Raw genomic sequence first — 23,092 nt, 5'->3', positions numbered from 1 at the left:
ACTATAACATTTTTGCATAGCAAATGAAACCATCGACAAAATGGAAAGACAACCTACTGAATGGGAGAGGATATTCTGCAATGATATATCTGAGAAGTGGTTAATATCCAAAATTTATAAAGAATGCACACAACTCAACACAAAAACCTATCAAATTTAAAAATGGGCAGAGGACCTGAATACACATTTTACCAAAGAGAACATACAGATGGCCAATATGCATAGGAAAAGATGCTCAATTTCACTAATCATCAGAGAAATGCAAATTTAAACCACAATGAGATATTACCACATACCTGTCAGAATGGCCATCACCAATAAATCAACAAACAAGTATTGGTGAGAATGTAGAGAAAAGGGAATCCTCATGCCTTGTTGTTGGGATTGCAAATTGGTGCAGCCACTATGAAAATAGTATGGAGGTTCTCCCCAAAATTAAAAATAGCACTACCATATGACCCAGCAATTCCACTTCTGGGTATTTATCCAAAGAAATTCAAAACACTAATTTGAAAGCATATATGCGCCAAAAGGTTCACTGCAGCATTATTTACAATAGCCAAGATATGGAAGCAACCTAAGTCCTCATCAATAGACAATTGGATAAAGAAGTGGTGATACATATATATAATAGAGTATTACTCATCTATAAAAAAGAATGAAATCTTACCATTTGTGACAATATGGATGGACCTGGAAGGTATTATGCTAATTCAAATAAGTCAGACAAAGAAAGACAAATACCATATGATCTCACTCACATGTGGAATCTAAAGAATTGAATAAACAAACAAACAAAACAGAAACAGACTCATAGATGCAGGGAACAAGCAGATGATTGCCAGACAGGAGGAGATTTGGGGGTATGGTGAAAAAGGTGAAAGTAGTAGTGCAAACTAGTAGTTACAAAATAGTCAAGGGGTTGTAAAATGAAACATAGGGAATATAGTTAACTACGTATAGTGCCAAGTGGGTACTAGACTAGTCAGGGGGATCACTTTGTAAATTATGTAAATGTTTAACCGCTATGCTGTACACCTGAAACTAATATAAAATAATATTGAATGTCAACTGTAATTGAAAAACCAAAAAGGGGGTGGAAGGTGAAGGGGAAGAACAAATTTTCAGATATAAAACAGGAAGTCAGGAAGATGTGATGTACAGTATAAGTCAGGAAGATGTGATGTACAGTATAAGGAATATAGTAAAAACATTGTGATAGCATTGTACAGTATCAGATGGTTGCTGGACTTATGGTGATCACTTCTTTAGTTATATAAATGTTGAATAACTGTGGTGTACATCGTATTTCTTCTCAGATTGGTATCTAAAAAACAGTATCTAGAACTAATACAATATTGTATGTTGTAGCTATATTTTAGTAAAAATTTTAAGAAAAGTCTGAAGGACAAACCCAAGTGAACTATTACCTGTTCCTCCATTTAAATCAGCACTGGGAGGGCTCCAACCTTAACTTTACTCACGATTGAGAAATTTCTCATGTCATGATTTTACCGATCATCTTAGAAAGACTGGAACTTCTGCTTCCTAAGCAGAACTTCTTTAAGATAAACTAGATGAGATATTATCATTCCTGACTAGGTGAATAATGAAGTATGTGGCCACATCTGGCCCTGTGTATAAGGAACAGGTTGTCTGGAAACTCAAAACTGCCAGAGCAGAAGCTAGAGGGTCAACAATCCATTGGGATGTTCCATGAAAGCCCGTGGCAGCAGATCTTCCTGGAGTCAAGTCTCAGTGTGCATGTCTGAAAAAGAGCAAGTTTAGCTGGAGGCTTTCAAAAGTTCTTTACCACATTACTCATCTGCAAGTTAGTGCAATGCCCTAATTTTAAAGGTGTGAAGACTGAGGTGCAGAGCTGTCATAGGAGGTATGCAGAACAGAACTAATGTGTATATTTTCTTTTATTTGTGCAAAATCTACAAAGAATGCTTTAACCTGCTCATATGTATCACTTGTGCTTTTTTGTACATCTTCTGTTTGCCTAGATCTTGATATTAATATATTCTGTTATACTTGCACATGGAATGAATATGCTCATTTTTTCAAAAAAAGCACAGATTGCTGAGAAAAAGTTAGATATCTAAAAGGAGAGAGATTATGTGAATTAAATTTGTATTGCTACCTATGAAGTCTGGCATCTACTCTTTCTACCTTGATTATTTTTAGATTGAGCAGTCAGTCTAAGTAGTAATCAAACAAATGCATATTAAAACAATAAGAAGATACTATTTTTTAGATACCAATCTGGTAAATCTGAGAAGAAATACAATGTGTAAATCTCTTTCCATCAGCTCATCTTTTTAAGTAGAAACAAGGAGCAGGTATGCCCCCTGCCTGCCCGCATGTGCCACTTCCACAGGCAAGCCTGCAAATAGGTATCTCCTAGCCTTTCTCTGAGACTTGGAAGAGCCCAGATGGACATGGATGGAAACTGCACCAATGTAAAGTGAATGTTTTACAAGTCCCAAAGACTGTTCAAAGCGCAGTGTCTAGCATACACTGCATTTACTAAGGATCTGTTTGTTGGCAACTGATTGATAATAAAACATGCTTCTAGCCAGAACAGTTCTGAATATTGTAAAACCTGAACTTATGGATCTCAGGCATTTATTCGAAAAATTAGTATGCATGAGAATAACCTGGATGCTTGTTAAAGTTTATATCCCCAGTTTACATGCCCAGAGGTTCTTATTCAGCCTGCACAGAGTGGGCCCTCGAATGTTCATTTTTTAATAAGTAGCCCAGATGATTCAGATGTAGGTGATATGAAGACCATGCTTTGAGAAACTGACCCACGGACACCAGAGAGGCTATACAAGATGAGGTCTCATCTCATGAAGCATATTGCTCATAACTTTCATTCATTTCTTCATGTATTTATTTAACAGGTATGTATCAAATATTTAGTGTGTGCCCTACACACAGGCACACAGAGAGATAGAGCCTTCATGGTGCGTGTAGTCTAACAGGAAAGAGAGAAGAGTACTGACTGTCCCAGGACGATGTGGCAGATGCAGGCACTCTGGGAGCACCGAGCTAGGCGTCTGGCCCAGACAGGGGTGAAAGAGGGGGTGAAGGTGACATCTGAGGAGTGGTTCTCAAGGAGGTGACTCCAAGGCTGAGATAGGAGTTAAGAAGATAAAAATAGGGGAGGAGCATTCCAAGGTGTAAAATCTTGAGTCAGCTGGACATATTTGGAGATTATAAGTAGTTCTGTATATTTAGAGTACAGAGTTAGGAGTGTATGTGTGTGTGTTGTGTGTGTGTGGTGTGTGTGTGTGTGTGTGTGTGTGTGTGTGTGTGTGTGTGCATGAGGGAAGCAAGTCCAGGGAGGTGGCAGGGCCAACTCAGGAGCGGCCTTGTACACAAAGTATGCCAAAGAGAGTCTCAGAAGGTATTAAGCAGGGATGACATGTGCAGCTCTACATTTTAGAAAGTCAGTTGTGGCAATTCACCCAGAAGTTACTACCATGGGAAGGTTAACACTTCACCTTCCACAAAAATACCTGGGAAGAGCTTGATGCTGCTCTCTGCTGGCCAGAGCAAAAATCTTTCCCTTTAAGTTGATACTTTCCTACTAAAGTCAAAATAATTTTTACACTGAGTTTGTATAAAAAATAATTATGTTGCGTTTTTAATGTAATTAAAGAGAACAATAGTAAAAACAACTCTCACTTGTGTTCTGACTTGGCCTGGGTCTAAAGACCATTTTGCCAAGTGGAGCCTTACTTCTGAGAGCAACTGCGTGGAGTATACAAGGGTCCGTATTCAACAGCACCATGGCTGACTCAGACTTATATGCATTAAATTAACATAAATTAAATAAACCACTCCTCATGTCCATTGAAGTTGTTTACAGAGAAATGTATTTGTGGTTCTGGGAATCATTAATCAATGATGCAAAGGTTGCACAGAATAATTATTGTCCCAGGTATCACTGGAGGCTATCAGAGCTCTAATACTCACACAAAGAAATGAGTTAAGCTGCTGCCATCCTGGTAGGGATGGGCCATCCAGAAACCTGGAAGGAGGCTATGCCTTGAAGTCCCCTGGGCTCTGTCCAGCAGAGGCCTAAAAGCAAGTGCTTTTGAGATAGCATGAGAGGAGGAGCCAGAGACTCCCCACAGGGCTGCCTGCCCAATTTGTGTGATGGCCTTGTGAAAGCAGGGGGTCTCAGGTTTTCTGAGCATGGGTACGTGCCCACCTCAAACACCCTCTTGTGGGTGTGCTTTCATTTAGAACACACAAGGCCCAAGGTTTTATGGAAACATCTGAATTACAGGAATTTCCAATTTGCATCCAATACTTGCTATAAAATGTCTCAACACGAGTAGAATGTATCAGCCCAGGAAATGAAAATAATGCCTCCCTCTACACACACACAGACACACACCCTCCCCCCACCACACACACACACTCCACCCCTCCAACAGGCAAACTTTCTGTATCTTTGTTTGAACACATTCATGGTTCAAGGGTCAGTGCAACAACCCTTCCTTTCTCTATCCCTGACAGTATGCATAGTGGACAGGGATGAAGGCCACAGTGAACCAGGGCTAAGGCATGCACAGGAAGGCAGTTTGCTGTGCTGTGTCACAGGCAGAGACGATATGTGTAGTGAGAGACCTGGAGGCCTGCCTGCCTGGGCCAGTGTTAACCAGAAAGTTTACACAGGAAGCACTGTAGCAGCTGGAGTCACCATCTCCAAAATCCAATATGGGAAGAGTGCTGAAAGACAGGATGGTGGAGATTTTATGTAACTTACCTGACACTGTGGATTGGGAGACAGTAGACAGTGAAAAATCAATGAACTTAGAGTAAGACAGCTCAGAGATGAAATCCCAGCAATTCTAGTTAGTAGCCATACTAGGCCCTGTTTTTGTCATCTTTAAAGTGGAAATGATAAAGCCTCTTTCACAGAATCATGATGAAACTGGATGAGATGCTATTTGAAGAACACACAGAACAAGGGCTCCAGCTGTTCAGTCACTGACATTTTTGCCAATAATGGTGATAAACAAAGAGCAAAATGAAGCTCTGAGTCCAGCCTAAGCACTTGCCTTGTGCCAAGCTGCCCTCCTGGGCATGAATTGTTAACATCTGCCTCCTTGGTGATGGTGGTGAAGTTGCCATGGCAGCCAGCCTCTGCCAAGCCATGTCCCCACCTGTTCTCAGAGGGGCTCCCCTTGTGACGAATTCACCCAGCACATGCCACTCCTCAGGCCAGGTCCCCAGGCACTTAAGAGCAGATCCAAGTCATGGCTGCAGGCAGACTGTCCAATCTCCAAGCCCACACACTGTGCCTCTGCACACATAGCTCACTCCCTAAACATGGCCTCCTGACATAGCTTCACTCTCCAGTTCAGCAGATCTTTCTGGAGCACAAATGCTATGTCAAGGAAGAGACAAGGATGAATCCAAGCCTGACCCTGACTTTAAAGAAATTACAAGCAGATTCAGAAATAATGGTAGAGCCATGTGATAAGAGGGATGCTGGTGGTAGAATGGGCAGGGTGCTGTGGGAGGCCCAGAGCTATGAGTGTCCTGCAGATGGGCACACCAAGCCAGGCTCACTCAGAAGGAGCCCTCAGCTACTGGGGAGTGATGAGTGGGTGGGCATGGGACTGTGAGGATTTGGCTGGTGGGGGTGTGTAAGGGCCCAGTCACGAAAGTCCCATCTGCCCAACAGCCAGCCAGGGCTGCTCCACAGAGTGCTCTCAAGTCTAGATCTGACTCCTCTCTTCTGATCCAAAGATGTTCTTGAGCTCTGAGGCCTACTCCCCTGGATTCCTCCCTGCCTTGCACTTTAAATTCAGGGGCTCCTTGGTTTTACCACAAGCAAGCCAGGCCCTAAATCCAGCAACTTACCTCATTTCCACAAAACATTGCAATGGACACTGAACTCGTAGAGCGGCCCCATCCCTGAAAGTCAGGTCTCTCACGGGCTCTACTCTGACCCACTATCTCATCCTTTACCATCTCAGCAGGACCACAGACCCATTTAGACCCTCAAGTCTTCCATTCTTCCCAAGCACTCACCACAGCAATTCCCTAGTCCCTGCAATTTTTTGTCTCACAGGAGCATCCCATAGGCCGGCTGGAGCCCGGTTTGAATTAGAGCGCTTCATCATTTGCACCAACAGGCCCTTTCCCGCATCCTTGGGGCCATGGCTTAGGTGCCAGGGTTTGTGCTGCACTCCTTCTTCCTTCTTGAAGTGAGAGAACAAATCCTAAGGGACTATTAAAAGAAGAGCACTGGCTGCAGGAACAGCAAATATAACCCATTGAAAGCTACCCTGACACCAGGCAGAGTTTTTGACAGGAACCCTTTGATCTTTGACACAAACTGATCAGTCAAGAAGTATAATTCCATTTAAAAGACAAAGGAAATGAAGCTCAGGAGTGGGCCATTGGGCCTATAAGTGGTGGTGGGATTAGATGGGCGGGATCTGTACAAGGTTCTGCCTGTAGTGTCCTCCCATCTACTCTCAGGGAGCCCGCCAACTGCGGCCCCAGCCACTCTCCTCCCAGACCTACTTCTTCAGGGTTTGATTTCTCTGACCCTGGAGGAACTCAGGCTGAATTGAGAAACAATCTCACAATTTACCAAAAAAAAAAAAAAAAAAGAGGTAACAAGAACAAAAGAAATGAAAACAACTCATGAAAAGAACAGTCCAGACAATAACAAGAATCATCTTGCTCATGCAGCTGCTCAGACTCATTCATTTGGGTTTCTTGCCCCTAGCTGACTCTCCTAGCAGCAAGGGGACACCAAGTACTAAGTGGCAACAAGACAGCTTGACCCCCACTGGGTTCTGCTCCCTCCTGTCTGCACAGCCTGACATCCCTGCTACCACAATAAGCCGCATGTGGTGCTTCTGACAGCTTCCCGCTGTGCTACACGAAGACCCAGAAAGAGTGAAATTTAAGTACGAGACAAGAGGATGGGAAAACAGCCTCTTCCTGATCCTGTCCTGCCTCTTGGGAGCTGCAAAAGTCAGTCACCTATGAGCTTCAGGCTCTTGCTCCCCTAACAAGACCCCTGAGGGAAATGACAATCAGCATAAACAAGACTCTCAGAGACCATCACAAGTACCAAGGACATCTGCCTGCTACACAGACTGAGGCTGGGACTAGCTCTTGGCAATGACCATAAACTCCAGACCTTGTGTATAGCCCAGCCTAGTCAGGGCTGAAACCACCAGGCAGGCCTTGGGAAACATATGGGAGCTGGACCTTCTACAGAAGCTCTCCTTGGAAGAACTTATTCCAAAGAAGAAAGACATGGAAGAGGATGTGGGATATGGATGCTGAATGATACCAAATGTGGCAGGCAGTATTCCAAAGATGTCTCCCAAGAGTGTTGTTCCCAGTGATCTCATTAAACTGTAACCTAGGCACTGCTTAAAGGGACTTTGCTGATAAAATTAAGGTTATGAATTGGTGGATCTTAAATTAGGAAAATTATCCAGGATTACCTGGTAGATGCAATATAATCCCATGAGCTCTTATCAGAAGAGTTGGTGGGAGAGATGTGGTGAAAGAAGGAGGCAGAGGGGCCATGAAGCAGAAGAGGGTCAGAAAGAACTGAAGGATGAGAAGACTTGACCTCCTGTAGCTGGCTTTGAAGATGGAGAGAGGGGTTTACAAGGCAAGGGATGTGGGTAGCCTCTAGAAGCTAAGAATGATCCCTGGCTGGCAGTCGGCAAAAAACAGGGATCCCAGTCCTATAGAAGCATGGAACTGAATTCTGCCAACACCTCAATGAATTTGAAAACAACTTAATTCCTAGAGCCTCTAGAAGGTTGCCTATACCTTGGTTTTATCCCTGTGAGACTAAGCAGAGAACCAGCTGAGCCATGTCGTGCTCAGACTTTTGAGATAATAAATATATGCTGTCTTAAGTCACTAAGTTTATAGTAGTTTTTTTTATGGCAGCAATAGAAAATTAATACACCAGATTAAACCAAAGCATTGCCAAGAAGAGATTCATCTCTTCTTATCAAAACAATGAAAAGAACAAATTTGGAGACAATGAATAGCCCAATATTTTCTTACCCTTTCAGGACAGTAGGAAGGAATAGCTGCGACTTGAGATCTTTCTAATATTCACCCTTCATGTCTGGGTTTATCACCTTGGCATTATAAACATTTGGGGCTGAATAATTATTTTCTGGTGGAGGGTTGGGCTGCCCTGAGTTTTGTAGGATGTATGGCAGCATCCTTGGCCTCTGCCTCCTGGATGCGGTAGCACCCCTGACCCCAAGCCACAACAACTAAAAACGTCTTTAGATGTTGGCAAATGTCCCATGTGGGGGTAAAGTTGCCCTCTGTTGAGAATCACTATTTTATATAATCTTTTGGGGGCATAAATCAAATAAAAGTGTTTGTAGTAAGAAAGCATTGATTTCAGCTATTTTTCTTTTCAGTTGACTAGGCATTTACTAAATATACATTTACCTATATGAACATATTAATATATGACATATCAAAACTATTATCCACTGTTAGCCCTTGGCAGCTGGATATTATGAATACATATGTACAAACATTTTCTGAATGGCTTCTCCAGGCATACCTGAAGTTGGGCACCTGGGGCTCCTTCCATTAAGGAGCATCAGTACAGTGTGAGAGGCAGACACGTGATCTAGTGAAGATTGGCCTGTGTGCAGAAGCACCAATAGGAGGTGATACAGGGGGTTGTGGAGACAGTGACAAGGGAAAGACCAGTTTTCTAGGTCTCAGAAAGGGGAGCGGTCGAGACCAGCTTCAGAGAATCAGCTGCCAGGAGTCTAGTAGGCAGGATACCACAGGTAGATGAATCACCATGAGCAAGAGCCTGGTGTGCGGTGTGAGGGGGACCTGCAAATGTGCTCTAGCCTGGAAGCTTTGGGTTAGGTTGGTATAAGCAGGACACGATGTTGTTAAAAGCCTGTGTCGCTTGAACCGTTAACCAAATCTGAAAGCAGCTAACTTGCCGAAAATTCTGTAGCAGTTCATTTGGCCAATGCACTCCATGCCGGTCCTTCTATCCAACCTCTGGAAGGAGCAAATCCCAGCTTAACAACTTAAGGGAGTCTCTGCAAGAACTCTGCCCTTGGAAAGGACATGCCTCAGTTTCTACACCTTGCTCATGCCCATCACAGGCTCTCTGAGTTTATCTCCTGCTCCTTGAAATACAGACTGCTTACCCAGTGAGAGCCCTCAGTTCAGATCCACTCCTATCCACCCTGTAGCTGGACTAGCCCTCAGCTCTCTCTCATTCATCTCTGTGTGGTCCTTGCATGGCTTGCCAGCCACACTCTTCCCATTCCTCTGTTTTTCTGGGGCATCTTCTTCACCCACACCTTTTACAGAGGAGTTGATGAGACTCTGAGGTCCACCCAACCCTAAAAACCACTCAACCTTTGGAAAGGGAAGAGAATTTTGATGAGCACCTCACATGTGCCCAGCTCTAAGCTAGTCTCTTTGCTTCCATTACCCCATTTAAGCCTTACAGTAATCTTGTGGCATGGTTGCTAAACCCTCCATACTAAAATAAGAAAAATTGAGGCTCCCAAAAGTTAGGTGACATGCCATTTAATATGTGGTTACATTGGAATTAGAACTCAGATCTGTTCTACTCTAAGACATGTGCTTCATCTTCCTCATCTTTCTTAGACTTGAGTAAGAGTAGCCCTCTGCTGAACTCACATTTTAGGGTCCCCCCTCTTACCTTCCGCCAGTCATACCAAGAAGACATGCCTTGGGCTCCCAACTCAGCTCCAGGCATCCCAGACCATGGACTTCCCTGCTGACTGTCCCAGCCTGCCTCCTGGCCCATGCACACTTCATCTCTAAGTTCACCCTTCTGACGGCTGACAGTGACACCATTGTGCTTACCCTGAGGCCTGAGAGGTAAGGGGGTTGGGGAAAGCTTGGACATATAGGTTGGGATCTCCAAACACATCCACCAGGCCCCCTCAAAATGTGGGATGTTTCCTTCAGGGTAGGCAGGCTGCAGGCAGAGGCCAAGATGCTGAACTACAAGGTCAAAAATTTTAAATTTGAAACTGGTTTGCCGGGTTGATAAAGATCAGTATAGGAAGTTAGAGCATGTTTCATCTAACAGTTGATTAGCTTGATTTATACCTTTTAAACATTTTGATGCAGGGCATGTGGGTTCCATTTGCAGGCCTGCTCTGAGTGCATAAATTCAGGAACACGCCTGTTATTTTTGCTTTTTGATTTTTCTTTTTTATAGTGAAGGGAGCTATCACCTCCCATGTGAGTGAAGAAAGTTTAGTTCTCTCATGTCTGATTATCTTGAAAGAATAATTATGATGAGCTGTATTACCTTTTCATGATCAACAAGCTCTTGTAAAATAACTTGTCTTTCTCGACACAATTCCAAGAAATCTTCAGAGTGCTGACTTTCGTGTAAGGCAGGGAAGAATGTCAGCTGGGTGCAGTCCACTCCCACCTCATCTCTCTTGCTCTCATCTTCTTTTGGTGTCAGTTCATCTGCAGTAGCATAAAGGGACACACAGTTTTGACATGAGCTGCCTGACATCACAAGGAGCGCTGTGCAGTCTGGCCTGAGTCACTGAGAGGAACTGCGATGTTTCGGGGCAGGCGTGAATGGTGTGCATCTCAGTGTGTCCTCTGGAGGATACCACCCCTCTGACACTGTGGTATGGTGTCAACACCCTCAGGTTGATTCTCTCCAGAAGGTGTGCCAAGCCTGGGTGCTCTGAAGCTCTCGAATGACCACAGGACAACATTTCAAAATTCATCCTCGTTAATCAATAAAGCTAAGCCCCGGAGGGTCAGGCTGGGTTTACTTTACCTGAATTTCACTTTGTTCACTCTTTTAAAACAATGCTTTTTAAAAAATTAGGAAAGCACTATCTTCTTAATGTAAAACAAAAAAAAAAACTTAGAAAACCCATGAAATTGTGAGAAATAAAACAAATATCACCCATTTCTCCAGAGATAGTGCTGATAATAGCAACTCTCATTTAGTAAACACTTTCTCTGTGCTGGGTACTCTTGATGACATTTTCCACTTAGTCCTACCCAGGCTGTAGATTCTACTTCATCCTAGTTTACAAATGGGAAAATGGAAAGAGGGCAGGTGCTTTGCTCAAGGTCATATGGCTCCCATGAACTAGAGGCAGAATCTGAACCAGATCTCTCTGAGTCCAGTCTGAGCTTCCCATCTCTAGCCTATTTGTCCTCACTATTTACAATTTGATTTATTTCCTTCTGATATTTTTCAGTACATATATGTATAGGCACACACTCATATGTAATTTTTGACACAATAGGAATTATATTGCATTTACAGTTTTTCTTTTCTAATATTTTTTTCTCAAAATTATATTATGAGCATTTTCCCATTTCATTAAATGTTCTTTGAAAATAATGTTCTATTGTGTGGCTCTTTCATAATCACCTAATTCATTTTCTATTTTTTAGAGATACAGATAGTTTCCATTTTTGTACTAACTACCATAAATGTACTGTGCTGCAGTCATTTGTGTACACATTTACACTTATTTCCTAAGGATGCACTCCTGAGAATGAACATTGGGTGCTGGCTAAGCATATACCTATGTGGATTTCTAGATCCTGCTCCTCTACCCTGCCCTGAGTGTCCACCTGCCTGGAACAGGCACACTGCATAACTGTGAAGTCAAAGGATTACCAGTCATTTTCTTTATACCAAGATGCTCACCTCTTTGACCTCCACCCCATCTGGAAGTCTCACATATGAATGAATGAAAGTGTCTGTTGCTCACAGCAGCAGCCAACACAGGATTTTCCCATGCAGGGAGAATACTGTGTAGTTACAGGCACCCATGAAAGCATGGTAGATAACCACGGCCCTTTATTCCTCTCTGGCTGAGCTCCCTACTGTGGAGTGGGGTTCTGTATATTGGAGGTCAGAGGATTCAACAGCTCATGACCATAGTCCAATAAAATCAGCATACACTTTCCACCACCGCACTCTCTGCAGCCATCCTTTCTGAGAGAGAGAGAGAGAGAGAGAGAGAGAGAGTAGATAGACTATTGTTGTTGGTTTTGAGGTGGAGAGAAGAGAAGCAAATGGGTATGACAATGTTATCCCAAGTCCTGTATCACAGTGAGATCCTCAAATTTACCTGTGATCAGAGCCCAGGATCCTAACTTCTAGGCAATACTACAGACTGGCAAGTTAGCCAGTTCAGTGGAAAATCCAGTACTCAGGCACTAAATGCGATAAGATGACCAGTGCTAAGATATTGTCATTTAGGAAAGGATAGGACACTAGCTGCAGCCTAGGATACAGTAAAACTTACAGACAGGGAGTGTCTACAGTAAAAGACAGAGTCTGGTAGAAACACACAAAATCAGAAATACAGTATGTATGTCTTTGTGTCTGTTTGTGTACTTGTATTTGTGGTTTGATGGGCTCATGCCAAAATGACCTCTGAAAACAAAGCCTGGATTTTCAGCAAATTGATTCAATTAAATTCTTCCATGAAAATTATACAAATAAAGAGTATATGTAAACATAAAAAATGATTCAGAGTACTTTTTTTTTTTTTAGTTTGGGCAATACAGTAATCCCCTTTATCTGTGGTTTCACTTTTCACAGTTTTAGTTACCAGTGGTCAAATACAGTCTGAAAATATTAAGTGGAAAATTCCAGAAATAAACAATTTATAACTTTTAAATTGTGCACCATTCTTATTGGCATGATGAAAACTCCAGCAATCTAGCTTCATCCTGACCAGGATGTGAATCATTCCTTTGTCTAGTGTATCCACATTGTATATTCCACACATCTGTTATTCACTTGGTAGCCTTCTCAGTTATCAGATTGCCTGTCTTGGTATCAGAGTGCCTGTGCTTATTTTACTTAACAATGGCTCCAAAGTGCAAGAGTAGCGATGCTGGCAATGCGGATATGCCAAAGAGAAGCCGTCATAAAGTGCTTTTGTACATAAAAAGGTATATATGTATAGGAAAGACATAATATATATAGAGTTAGGTACCGTCGTGGTTTTAAGCATCCACTGTCAGTCTTGGAATATGTCCCCCACGGATAAGGGGAGACTAGTGTAATAATGACTATTTTATCTGTCATTTTCATAATCAAAGAGTTTAGTGTAAAAAGTACTAAATATCTATTCTATCCATTTTTACTCAAAAACATTCTGTTATTTTCCTCCTACGTATTTTAGGTCACATACTGAATATGTATTTGATCTTTCTGGGGGCACATTTAAGGTTTTCCCAATACAGCAAATTGATGAGATAGTTCCCCCGAAAAAAATTGTTATTTTTGCAAAGTTAATATAAAATTTTCCTCCTATGGGAGTGATGAGGTCTGAAATAGGTTCTTCTTCATCTTGGGGAAGACAGTATGAAGAGAATCTTAGCACTACCAACTCTAGACTTGTAGCATTTTCTTCTTTCAAAAATATTAATTTTACATTTTTAAGAAGATATTAAATAAAACCAAGAATTGGCTTAAGTTTCAAATAAAGAATAGATAAACTGATAAACTGAATACCTTGGTTTAAAGCATTCGTTTGAGAAATATCGCCATTTCTGTCTTGGCTTTCCTGAAATAACACCAGAGAAAAAAAGAGAAATTAAATCCTGGATACTACCTATATGCACCCGCCTCATTCCACAGATTCACAGACACACACACATACACGTGACCCTTTCAAATTACTCATGTATTCAAGATTCAGATGCAAGGGGAGAAAATGCTAAATTCCTAAAGGACCACTATAAAATGCAAGTATTAATGTTCCTGAGTCAAAGGGGGAAAACCCACAGACTTCCATTAAGTAGGATTTACAGTAATTTCCAAAAATGATGCCAAAATAGGATTAGATAGCAAACTGGACTTCTGTGGTATGGGCCACCCTGTAGAGGGGATCAGGGACCAGAGATCTGGTTCCATAGCCAACCTTTGGCTTTGTCACCTACACAGTATACAAGCTACTTATCTTTCCTGCCTCCATTTCCTAAGAAATATATCAAGGGAAAAATACTGTACACCACCAGATGTTTATTAACAGTACATTAAAAATGCAAATGTCTACTGAATAAGTGAAATATAATTTTTCATTAGATTTTATAAAGGATTTACTGGGGATAAAAGATTCTGAGATTACAGACTAGAATATAAACCCATTGTCTTGAGTTGCAGTATTTGGAAAGCTGCCTTTTAGAATCCTCTTAAATCAGAATTGTTCAATGTGGAAATGAAAAACGATTAACAGAGTTTTCTATATCCACTACCAATCCAACTGGCTCCCCATCCTTTAGAAGGCAAAAATGTAAGTTTCATGACACAGAGTTCAAGCTTCATTACAGCAAACCCCCAGGGTCTGCCTAGATTCCATTGTTTGGGAATACAGTACCACTTCAATGTCATTTGGACTAAGTGGGTCACTGGCTCAGGCTTGCAGAAATAGCTGAGTTCAAGATATTTCCATTGTAAAACTTGTTATGAGATTTGCTTGTGTAATAATGCCCATAGCAGTGCTGGTCATGACTGCTCTGTGACAAATAACTTGTGTAAGCTGACAATGCCATCACATGACTCTTTCTAAACCCTAGCATCCAGATTATACCACCAGACTTTTGTGAATATCAGCGTTGTCTGGGTCAGTGGTATAAATGTGAACCACTCACCTATTCATTTACTCACGCATTTATTCATTCATTCTGGTCGTAGTTATAGCATTCTTTCTATGTTACCTGGTAAGATTAGTGATTCTTTTCTTCTGTTAAACAGCATCAAAAATAAATTAGAGCACTCTTGCCTTTAACTACATACATTTTCTCTCAACCTGCCCATATCGAAACTCTCCTGAAGCACACCAGATGAAAACAACCTGAGATGGAAAAGCTAACGAGTCACTGTCCTACATTTCTGACACTGAAGCATCATTTTCTTGCACTGAACTCTTACCTTGAGCCTTTCTGCACTCAGGGCCTCCAAAGGAGACAAGCGTCTGATGCGTTTCCTCATGCGAGCGGGTCCTTCTCTCCAGTCCAGTTCCCACCAGGAACAAGATGTGGCTTCTGCCTTCTGGCCCCACAAACCCAGCTCCCCAAAAAGCTGTTCCTGGATCCTGGCCCAGGCTTTGGCTGCCTTGATGTCACCACATTTCCGCCTCTGGGAAGCAGAAGTGCAAAGTCATCCCTGGACATTTTTCTCACAGGCCTACCTGGCCCCAAATCTCCTGAGGTGAACAGACCAAGTCCCATAATTGTCTGAGAAAATTAGCCTCTTACAGGTACCCGAGCACCCTCAGGGTGTGTAGTGTACTCTCTGGAGCCAAGACCTGGTCCAGAAAAGAAACTGGTTTCTTAATTTTGAGACCATTTAATTTAGGATGGGGGAGGGAAAAGCCATCCACCCTTTAGAATTCATACTACTGGGTGCTGGGCAGAGAGCAACAGGTCCCAAAGGCCTTGAAATTAATCATTGGAGTGGGTTAAACAGCAATTCTATAAAATGGATGGAGAATTTCATCACAGCCTCTGCCCTTCAAAAAGGACAGGGAATTTTACCACAGCCCACACCCTTCAAAAATGATACTGAAAATACTTCTTCAAGTCTTCTGGACTAGCAGTGTGGTGGGAACTAGCAGACCAGCCAGCAATGGATTGATTTGAACAAGTTCTTCCTGTCACTGGACCTCAGATTCTCTAACTGTTAAATGAGAGCTTTGGCCTAAATGATGTCTAAAGGTCTTTGAAACCCTAATATCATATGATTCTAGAATGTTCAAGAATTCTAGAATGTTCACAGAAGCTAAAACCTTTGATATTAATGAAAATAATCCCAGCTATTATCTATGAAAGTCTCATAGTTTGTATATGTGATACTTGACTATTACAACTTCTGCTAGAGTATAATTCAAACTTTTATAAAATACATTGACACGCCCAAACTGCTTTTGTATGTCAAATTCAAGTTTTGTACATCACCTGTCAAGGAAACATTTCAATTCAATTTGGGCAGTGGAATCAATTTTGTCTACAGAGTGAATTTTGCAGTTATTCAAATATTTGATGGCATTCGTTCTAAATTTTAATTTTTCAGAAACTGAAAGGTGAAACAAGAAGCACAGATTTAATAAACTTAACATAAAAAAAGAAAGAAATTCATTACCAAGTGTTAAGCTGAGCCCCTCATCTGCTGTATCTCATTTCCTCTACCCACTGGCTCCATGAGTAAAACTTAAACTTGCAAGTCATTTCTATGATCATCATAAAGAAACCAAGTCTAGGAAAGGAGACGTATCTTCTCCAAGGACAACCAGGTGACCCAGCTGAGATTTAAACCCAATTTGTCTGATTCCAAAGCCTTTGCTTAAGCCTAGAGGCTAGACTTCTTTCCTTTTCTAGTATCATTTTATTAATTCATGGTTCCTGCCAGTATTACTTCAATGACTGGTGGACATAGCAAATCTGGGCCTCTTTGGATGGGTAAATCATTCTCAGAACTTAAAAATTTTCATGAAAATATAACAGATGTTATAGTGCTTAGCACATGATCTTTGGCATCAGATAAACTTGGGTTGTCATTCTGTTTTTGCTATTCACTAGTTGTTAAATCTGAAGGAGCTTCAGCTTCCTCATCAGTCAAATTTGGTTAATAATATTACCATAATAATAAAACCATGAGTTTATGTAGGGATTAAATGAGACAATATTTTGAAAAGTTTCGTAGGGTTCCTTACATAGCTTAAGCAGTTAGTATTATTGCTGTGAATAAAGCAAGTCCTATTTCAAAACAAGATCATTTTTTTTCGCCACAGTTCTTAGATTTACATCCAAAACGGTTACAGCATTCTACACAATACTCCAATTGGTTAATAATGAACTCTAGAAAAAATGATGACTATCCAAAGCCTTTAAAAGGAATTCGGTTACATGAAATAAAAACTTGTTTGGGGATAATGTTTCAGCTCCCTGAAAATTTTCACTGTGTTTGTGGTAACATACTGAGAGCTTCATAGAGGATGAACAATCTCAAGCTATTGGGTTGTCTACCCTGAGCATCAAATCAGTCTTTTAAGAGCATCCTCTCCACCCCAAGGCTCCACTGACATAATGGTACTGCATGGCTGCCTGAGATATCAAGGCAAGTAAGTTGTCTTGATATCTGCAACCACACAGATATGTGTCAGTAGTGAGACCCCCTCAGAGATGAACGATTGTTAGTCCATGATAGAAAGCTACATGTAATCCCTGGACAGAGGACATGAGATGACTAAATAGTAAAATCCCTGAGTCCCTGCACTCGCAAAATGCTCTGTTATACCCATTTTCTGTACAATGTAAGGTTCTCTTTCAGTTTAAAGCTCAAGTGGGCCAAATGTCACACTCAGAGGCATGGATTCTGGTATGATAGAAGCAGCTATGATTTTCAGCTGAATAGAAACTCTTAGGTAGCATCATTGAGATTTGTATCTGGGCAACCTTATCCATTTTCAGTTTCTGGTGCTTTCAGTGAGGCTGAGCCCAGCCCTACTTTCAGTCACCCAACTATGGGGAATCCGAGTGATGGTGAATGGTTATAGGATGGGTAGGTGAGTATCATTCCTCAGGGTTGGTAATGGCGCTCTTTGGAGCCTATACAAAGGAGACAGTACAGAGGGTTCGGTGTATGAGTACACATTCAGGGCCACCACCCCAGTCCCAGGACACCTTTATGTGCATCAGGAGAAGTATCCCCTTGTATAGAAATAACCTACAGGTTCACAGCTCAGAAAGGAGACAGTGCCTTTGCACAAGTTAGAAAATGGTTCTCCATTCATTACATAAACCCTGCCTTGTTCTAGGATGTACAGCCTGGGAAGCAGAATGTGAGTTCCTTTCAGACTCACGTGCTCTCTCATTCATGTGCTCTGGTGCCTCAAATGCTTTAGCAGCCTCATACATTTGTGTGTGTTTGTATGCGTGTATAAGAGAGAAAGAAAAAAGAGAGAGGAGACAGATTCCTTAGAGCAGAGTTTGAATACCTGGATCCAGCTCTTCTTGAAGCCTGCTCTTTCCCTGAATTTTTTAATAAAACAAAACATTTTATTTGTTGCCTAAGCCAATTTGAGTTGAGATTCTGATACTTGGATCTGAAAGAGCTGTGACAAACCTTAATGGATATACAGACACTGAGAAAGAAGTAGCAACACACTGTTGGCCCCTAGAGAGCACAGAAAAGAGTGTGACAAAACAGTGCCCCTCACATAATAAAAGAAAGGTTATTTCTGAAATGGTGAGCACCTAGCAAAGAGCTTTAACCAGCAAAGACTATAATGTTTTAAAAACAGCATAGGCAGAAGGAAGCATTGCTGTAAATTACAATAAGGACTTGATATAAGAGTAGAACCAAAGCATCTGGACCACAAAGAAGAGAACAAATATAATTTGGAAAAGGCAAATGGAAAGCTGGGCAGGGCCAGAGTATAGGCAACTGTTTTCACCAGTACTTCTGGAGCGAAGAGAAATTTGGGAGATTAAATATCAGAATTGTCCAATTTGCTAACGATATAATGATGGAACATCATGTAATGACACTTAGGGCACTGGGTCATGGTCATGTTATTTTCTCATACTGTGGGCTCTTGCCATCTCCAGTGACTTCTTAGTTGTGAGTAAAATGCCAAGTTAAAGCAGTCTTACATGACCTTTGACTGAGAGACCTGTAGGCTGGGGCCCCTAAATCTTACTATCACCTCATTGAGTGCACCTGAGAGAAGCAGTCCTTGAAGAATGTGGCAGGCTTCACAAGCCTGATTTCTTCCTGGAATTTGAACTTGACTTTTCTGGAAGTGGAGGGGGACCTGCATTGGGAAAGTGTATTGCCCCTTAAAAAAACAGGGTGAATGCTTCAGACCCCATTATCTCCTGCAGATGGTGATTACCTCTGCATTCCTTTAAACATCAAAACAATCTGTCTTAAATATTTAAACACTTGGAAAGTATCCATATGGATTAGTATCAGAATGCTGATTTTCTCAAACATACCTCAATAACTTTAAAACTCTGTATAACTTTCTCAAGTACTCTCTGAATCCCAGTCAAGCCTGCTACTAAAAATGAGCCAGGCCACCTTCAAGAAGGCTGGATTCTTTCTTTCTGGGCTCAGAGTCTCTGCTGAGGTTCTGTCCTGCCCACATGAATTTTATACCCCCAAAGCTCCTCTCCCACTCCTGCCATGCTTGATAAACTGCTTTCTTGTAAGACAGCCTTGGGGGTTATGTAGCTAAACTGTGTGTTTCTGGAGTGCAGGCTGCATATCTCACAAATTCTTATTCCAGGGGCATGTTGTGGTCTCCCAAATGAGCTTATATGGAAGGAATTAGACCAGATTATGTGGCTTAAGTTGATCAGAGCCTATTGTATTTTCCCCACCCTTGGGCACCACTGTTTCACCATTCCTTGACCTCTCACTCACCCCAATACACCTACTGGTTCCTTACACTCCACTGTTCCTCCCCTTGTAGTAGGACATCCTAGTATTGGCTTCATCACTCTGTTTGTGGTTATTTATTTACTCTTGGTCTCTCTACTGAGTTGTAAGAACCCTCAAGACATATCAGTGTCATTGTAATCTCTGCCTTTTCTACACCTAGCACAAGCTTTGGAACAGAGAAATTATAAAGTAAATAATATAATTAGTAAGCTTCTAATACTATACATTGTGTTCCATTATAAGCAATTACTTTTTAAAACTTTTATTAAAAACAAAACCAACTAAGATAACTTCTTAGCCATTCCATAATCACATATGGGGCATCTATTCCCTGCCAACTACTGTCTAGGCACTTTATAGTTGTTCTTTACCCTTAATAGTTAGGAACTATTATCCCATTTTAAAGATGAGGAACTTGGGGCTCAGACTGCAGGCCTAAGAAGAGGCAGACCTAAGATTCAAATAGAGATGTCATTGGCATGACAGCTAGTATTCTATCTAGACAGCACAGAAATTATGCTTAACGAGGTGTTTTAAATATCTAAACCTGCCCTCATTAGTGGCAACTCATTGCACTTAGGATAAGATGCAAAGCCCTAATGTGGTGACAAGCCCTATTCACTCCAGCCCTACCTCATCTTCACCCTTGTTCCTTACCAGTTCAGGTCATTCAGTCATTTCTTTCAGTTAATTGATAATATGTAGCTCTTTCCTGACTCTGGATCTTTCACACATGCCCTCTCCTTAGCCAAAAACACTTCCTCAAAACACCTCAGACCATTTCCTTCTTCTTCAGACCTCAATGTAAAAGTCACTTTCTTAGAAAGGGCCTCTTATCTGCCCAAATTAAGGTCTTTCCCTGTTATAATCTCTCCTTGTATCTGTATTTTCCATGGCTACTGCTCATCACAAGTCATAATGATGTATTTATTTGTGCAGTTGTTTAATGTATATTTTTCCTTTATAGTGAAGATATCTGAGAATGAGGCCCATGTCTGTGTTTACAATTGTGTCTCTAGCTCCTAGCAAAGGATCTGAGACACCCTGAGTATATGAGTGGATTAATACATTTCCTATCTCCTCAGTTGCTTCAATTGTAGATCCAAATCCTCACGCACAGTTCATGCAAGTTAGACTGAATTATTGACCACCAATTATTGATTTAAGCAGTCCAGAATTTAGACAAAAGTCCCTTCTGATTTTTTATTTTAGGTTCAAGGTAGATCCCAGTTTATTGTGTAGAGAAAGGAACTGTTTTGTTTTTTACCTGCACATGGTCTTTGTATAAAGATGCATAGAGCTCCTGACCTCTTCTTCTGTAGTTCTCGATACACAACACAAAGTTCTAGAGAAGAGAGAAAACAAGTCACAGTTTAATGATAGTTGTGATTTTAGATAAGAATACTTGCAGGATTTGCTGGTCAAATCAATAACAATCACATGAACGAATATTTCATCTGCACTGATACACTCACATACACACATACATGTCTGTGAAATATTTCTACTTTCAGCTATGATGAGTTAGCTGCAGCAAATTAATCTTCCTCCCAAGAATAACTTTAAAAGCTATATTTGAATAATCTGCTTTAGAACAGCAGAGTGCTACCAAGAGGGCCAAGAATTAAGGAACCAAGATCTTGAAGAAAAGGAAACTCACTGAGATGTGCCCAATGCCCAATATCTGTGGGTTTTTTTTTCCCTTGAGATATTTTCAAGTTTGCAAATAGCAGAAAAGGCCGAGAAGCTAAAGTGATGGCTAAGAAGTAGAGAAGCTTAGCAGAGCTTTTCAAAATCTCAGGTGGCTAAAGAGACAAAAATTAGAGTTCAAGCTCACCAAATCATTTAGAACATAAGGGACCAAGAGCCCAGAAATAGGACAATCGAGAGAAATAAGCCCAGCTTTCTAAATTAATGTTCCCCTTTAAGCAGTTGTTGATTGATAAACAGTGTGGAGTTGAGAGGCTGAGAAAATAGTAAAGCTTCCAGCAGTCTCAGTTTCTAGAAATCACCAGGAGTTGGCTTTAAGGGAGGTCTCTGAAGGGTTGCACCATAGAGATCAAGGTAGGCTGGAAACAAACCAGTCCTTACAAAGCTGAAACCCAATTTTCAATAGCTCAACCTCTAAGTATATTATGGTGATCACTGTTACTACAAATGCATGCCAGAAGACAAAGTAACTCTTCTCTGGAGAAAGATCACATCATCTGAGATGTTAATTGAGAATTTGTATACAAAATGTTCCACGATCAAGCAGAAATTATTACATTGCCCATAAAAAGGATCAACAGACAAATAAACAATAAAAACATACCCACATGTATGCAGATATTAGAGTTATCAGACATGAATCTTAAATTAATGCAAATAATATGATCAAAAATGTAATATGGAGAATTTTGCAAAAGACATGTAATATGAAAAATAACCAAATACAAATTATAAATTTGTAAAATAAATTAATCGAAATGAGAAACTTTATGGGTAAGTTTAACAGCAGAGTGAACACAACTGAACAGAGGATGAGTAAACTTGAATAAATATCCTTGCTAAAAGTATAATGAGATAAAAATATGGAAAATATTTAAAAGATAGAGAGAGTTAGATACATGTGTAATATGGAGAAAGCATCCTGCTTATTAGAATTGGAGTATCAAAAGAAGAGGAGAGAAAGATGGATCAGACTCAATATGAAAAGTTAATGAGTATTTTCTGAAATCAATGAAAGTCATAAACCACAGATTTAACAAATTCAACAAACATAAAACAAGAAAAATACAAAGAAAACCACACATAAGCTCATCACAGTAAAACAAAAAAATGAAAGGTAAAAAATATTCAAAAACACAGAGAAAAAGTCATATTATCTTTAAAGAAAGACAGTGAAAGAATGTAGAATGTAAACTATTCCATACTGAAACACAAAATATAGGAATAAATGATGGAAGAATCAACATAGTAAAAATGACCTTATTATCTAAAGCATTATACAGATTTAATGCAATTCTCATCAAAATCTCATCGGCATTTTTTAAAGGAATAAAAAAAAAATCAACAGATTTGTATGAAAGAGCAAAAGACCCCGAACTGCCAAAGCCATCTTGAGAAAAAAAGATAAAAATGAGACTGGATGCATCACTCTGCCTGACTTCAAACTATACCACTAAATGACAATAATCAAAACAGCATGGTATTGGTAGAAAAACAGACACACAGACCAGTGGAACAGAATTGAGAGTTCAGAAATAAACCCATGTTTGTATGGGCAAATAATTTTTGACAGAAAAAGCCAAAAACATACAGTGGAGAAAGGAAAGCCTCTTCAATAAATGGTGCTGGAAAAACTTGAAAGCCACCTGCAAAAGAATGAAACTAGACTATTGTCTATTACCACACACCAAAATTAACACAAAATGGATTACAGACCTGAAACAATAAAATGCATAGAAGAAAACATAGGAACTAAACTCAAGGACCTTGGACTTAAAGAGGATTTTATGAATTTGATCTTAAAGGCAAGAGAAGTAAAATAAAAAATAAATGAAAGAGACTACATCAAACTAAAAAGCTTTTGCACAGCAAAAGAAACTG

At 40.6% G+C, this 23,092-nt stretch overlaps 1 protein-coding gene across 1 annotated transcript in view; it reads right to left on the bottom strand.

Moving 5' to 3' along the window:
• The window catches only part of WDFY4 (WDFY family member 4), a 280,147-nt gene that overhangs the window by 93,724 nt on the left and 163,331 nt on the right, over positions 1 to 23,092 (bottom strand). Inside the window, exons 40-43 of the mRNA XM_039870919.1 lie at positions 20,769 to 20,846; positions 14,987 to 15,193; positions 13,568 to 13,619; positions 10,361 to 10,527 (exon numbers count right to left, since the gene is read on the bottom strand). Coding sequence (XP_039726853.1) covers positions 10,361 to 10,527; positions 13,568 to 13,619; positions 14,987 to 15,193; positions 20,769 to 20,846 — 504 coding nt within the window. The remainder of the gene's footprint in view (positions 1 to 10,360; positions 10,528 to 13,567; positions 13,620 to 14,986; positions 15,194 to 20,768; positions 20,847 to 23,092) is intronic.

The sequence above is a fragment of the Pteropus medius genome, unplaced genomic scaffold, assembly GCF_902729225.1.
Source record: "Pteropus medius unplaced genomic scaffold, Ma_sr-lr_union100, whole genome shotgun sequence".
Classification (NCBI taxonomy): domain Eukaryota; kingdom Metazoa; phylum Chordata; class Mammalia; order Chiroptera; family Pteropodidae; genus Pteropus; species Pteropus medius.
This window is presented reverse-complemented; position numbering and strand designations above follow the sequence as displayed.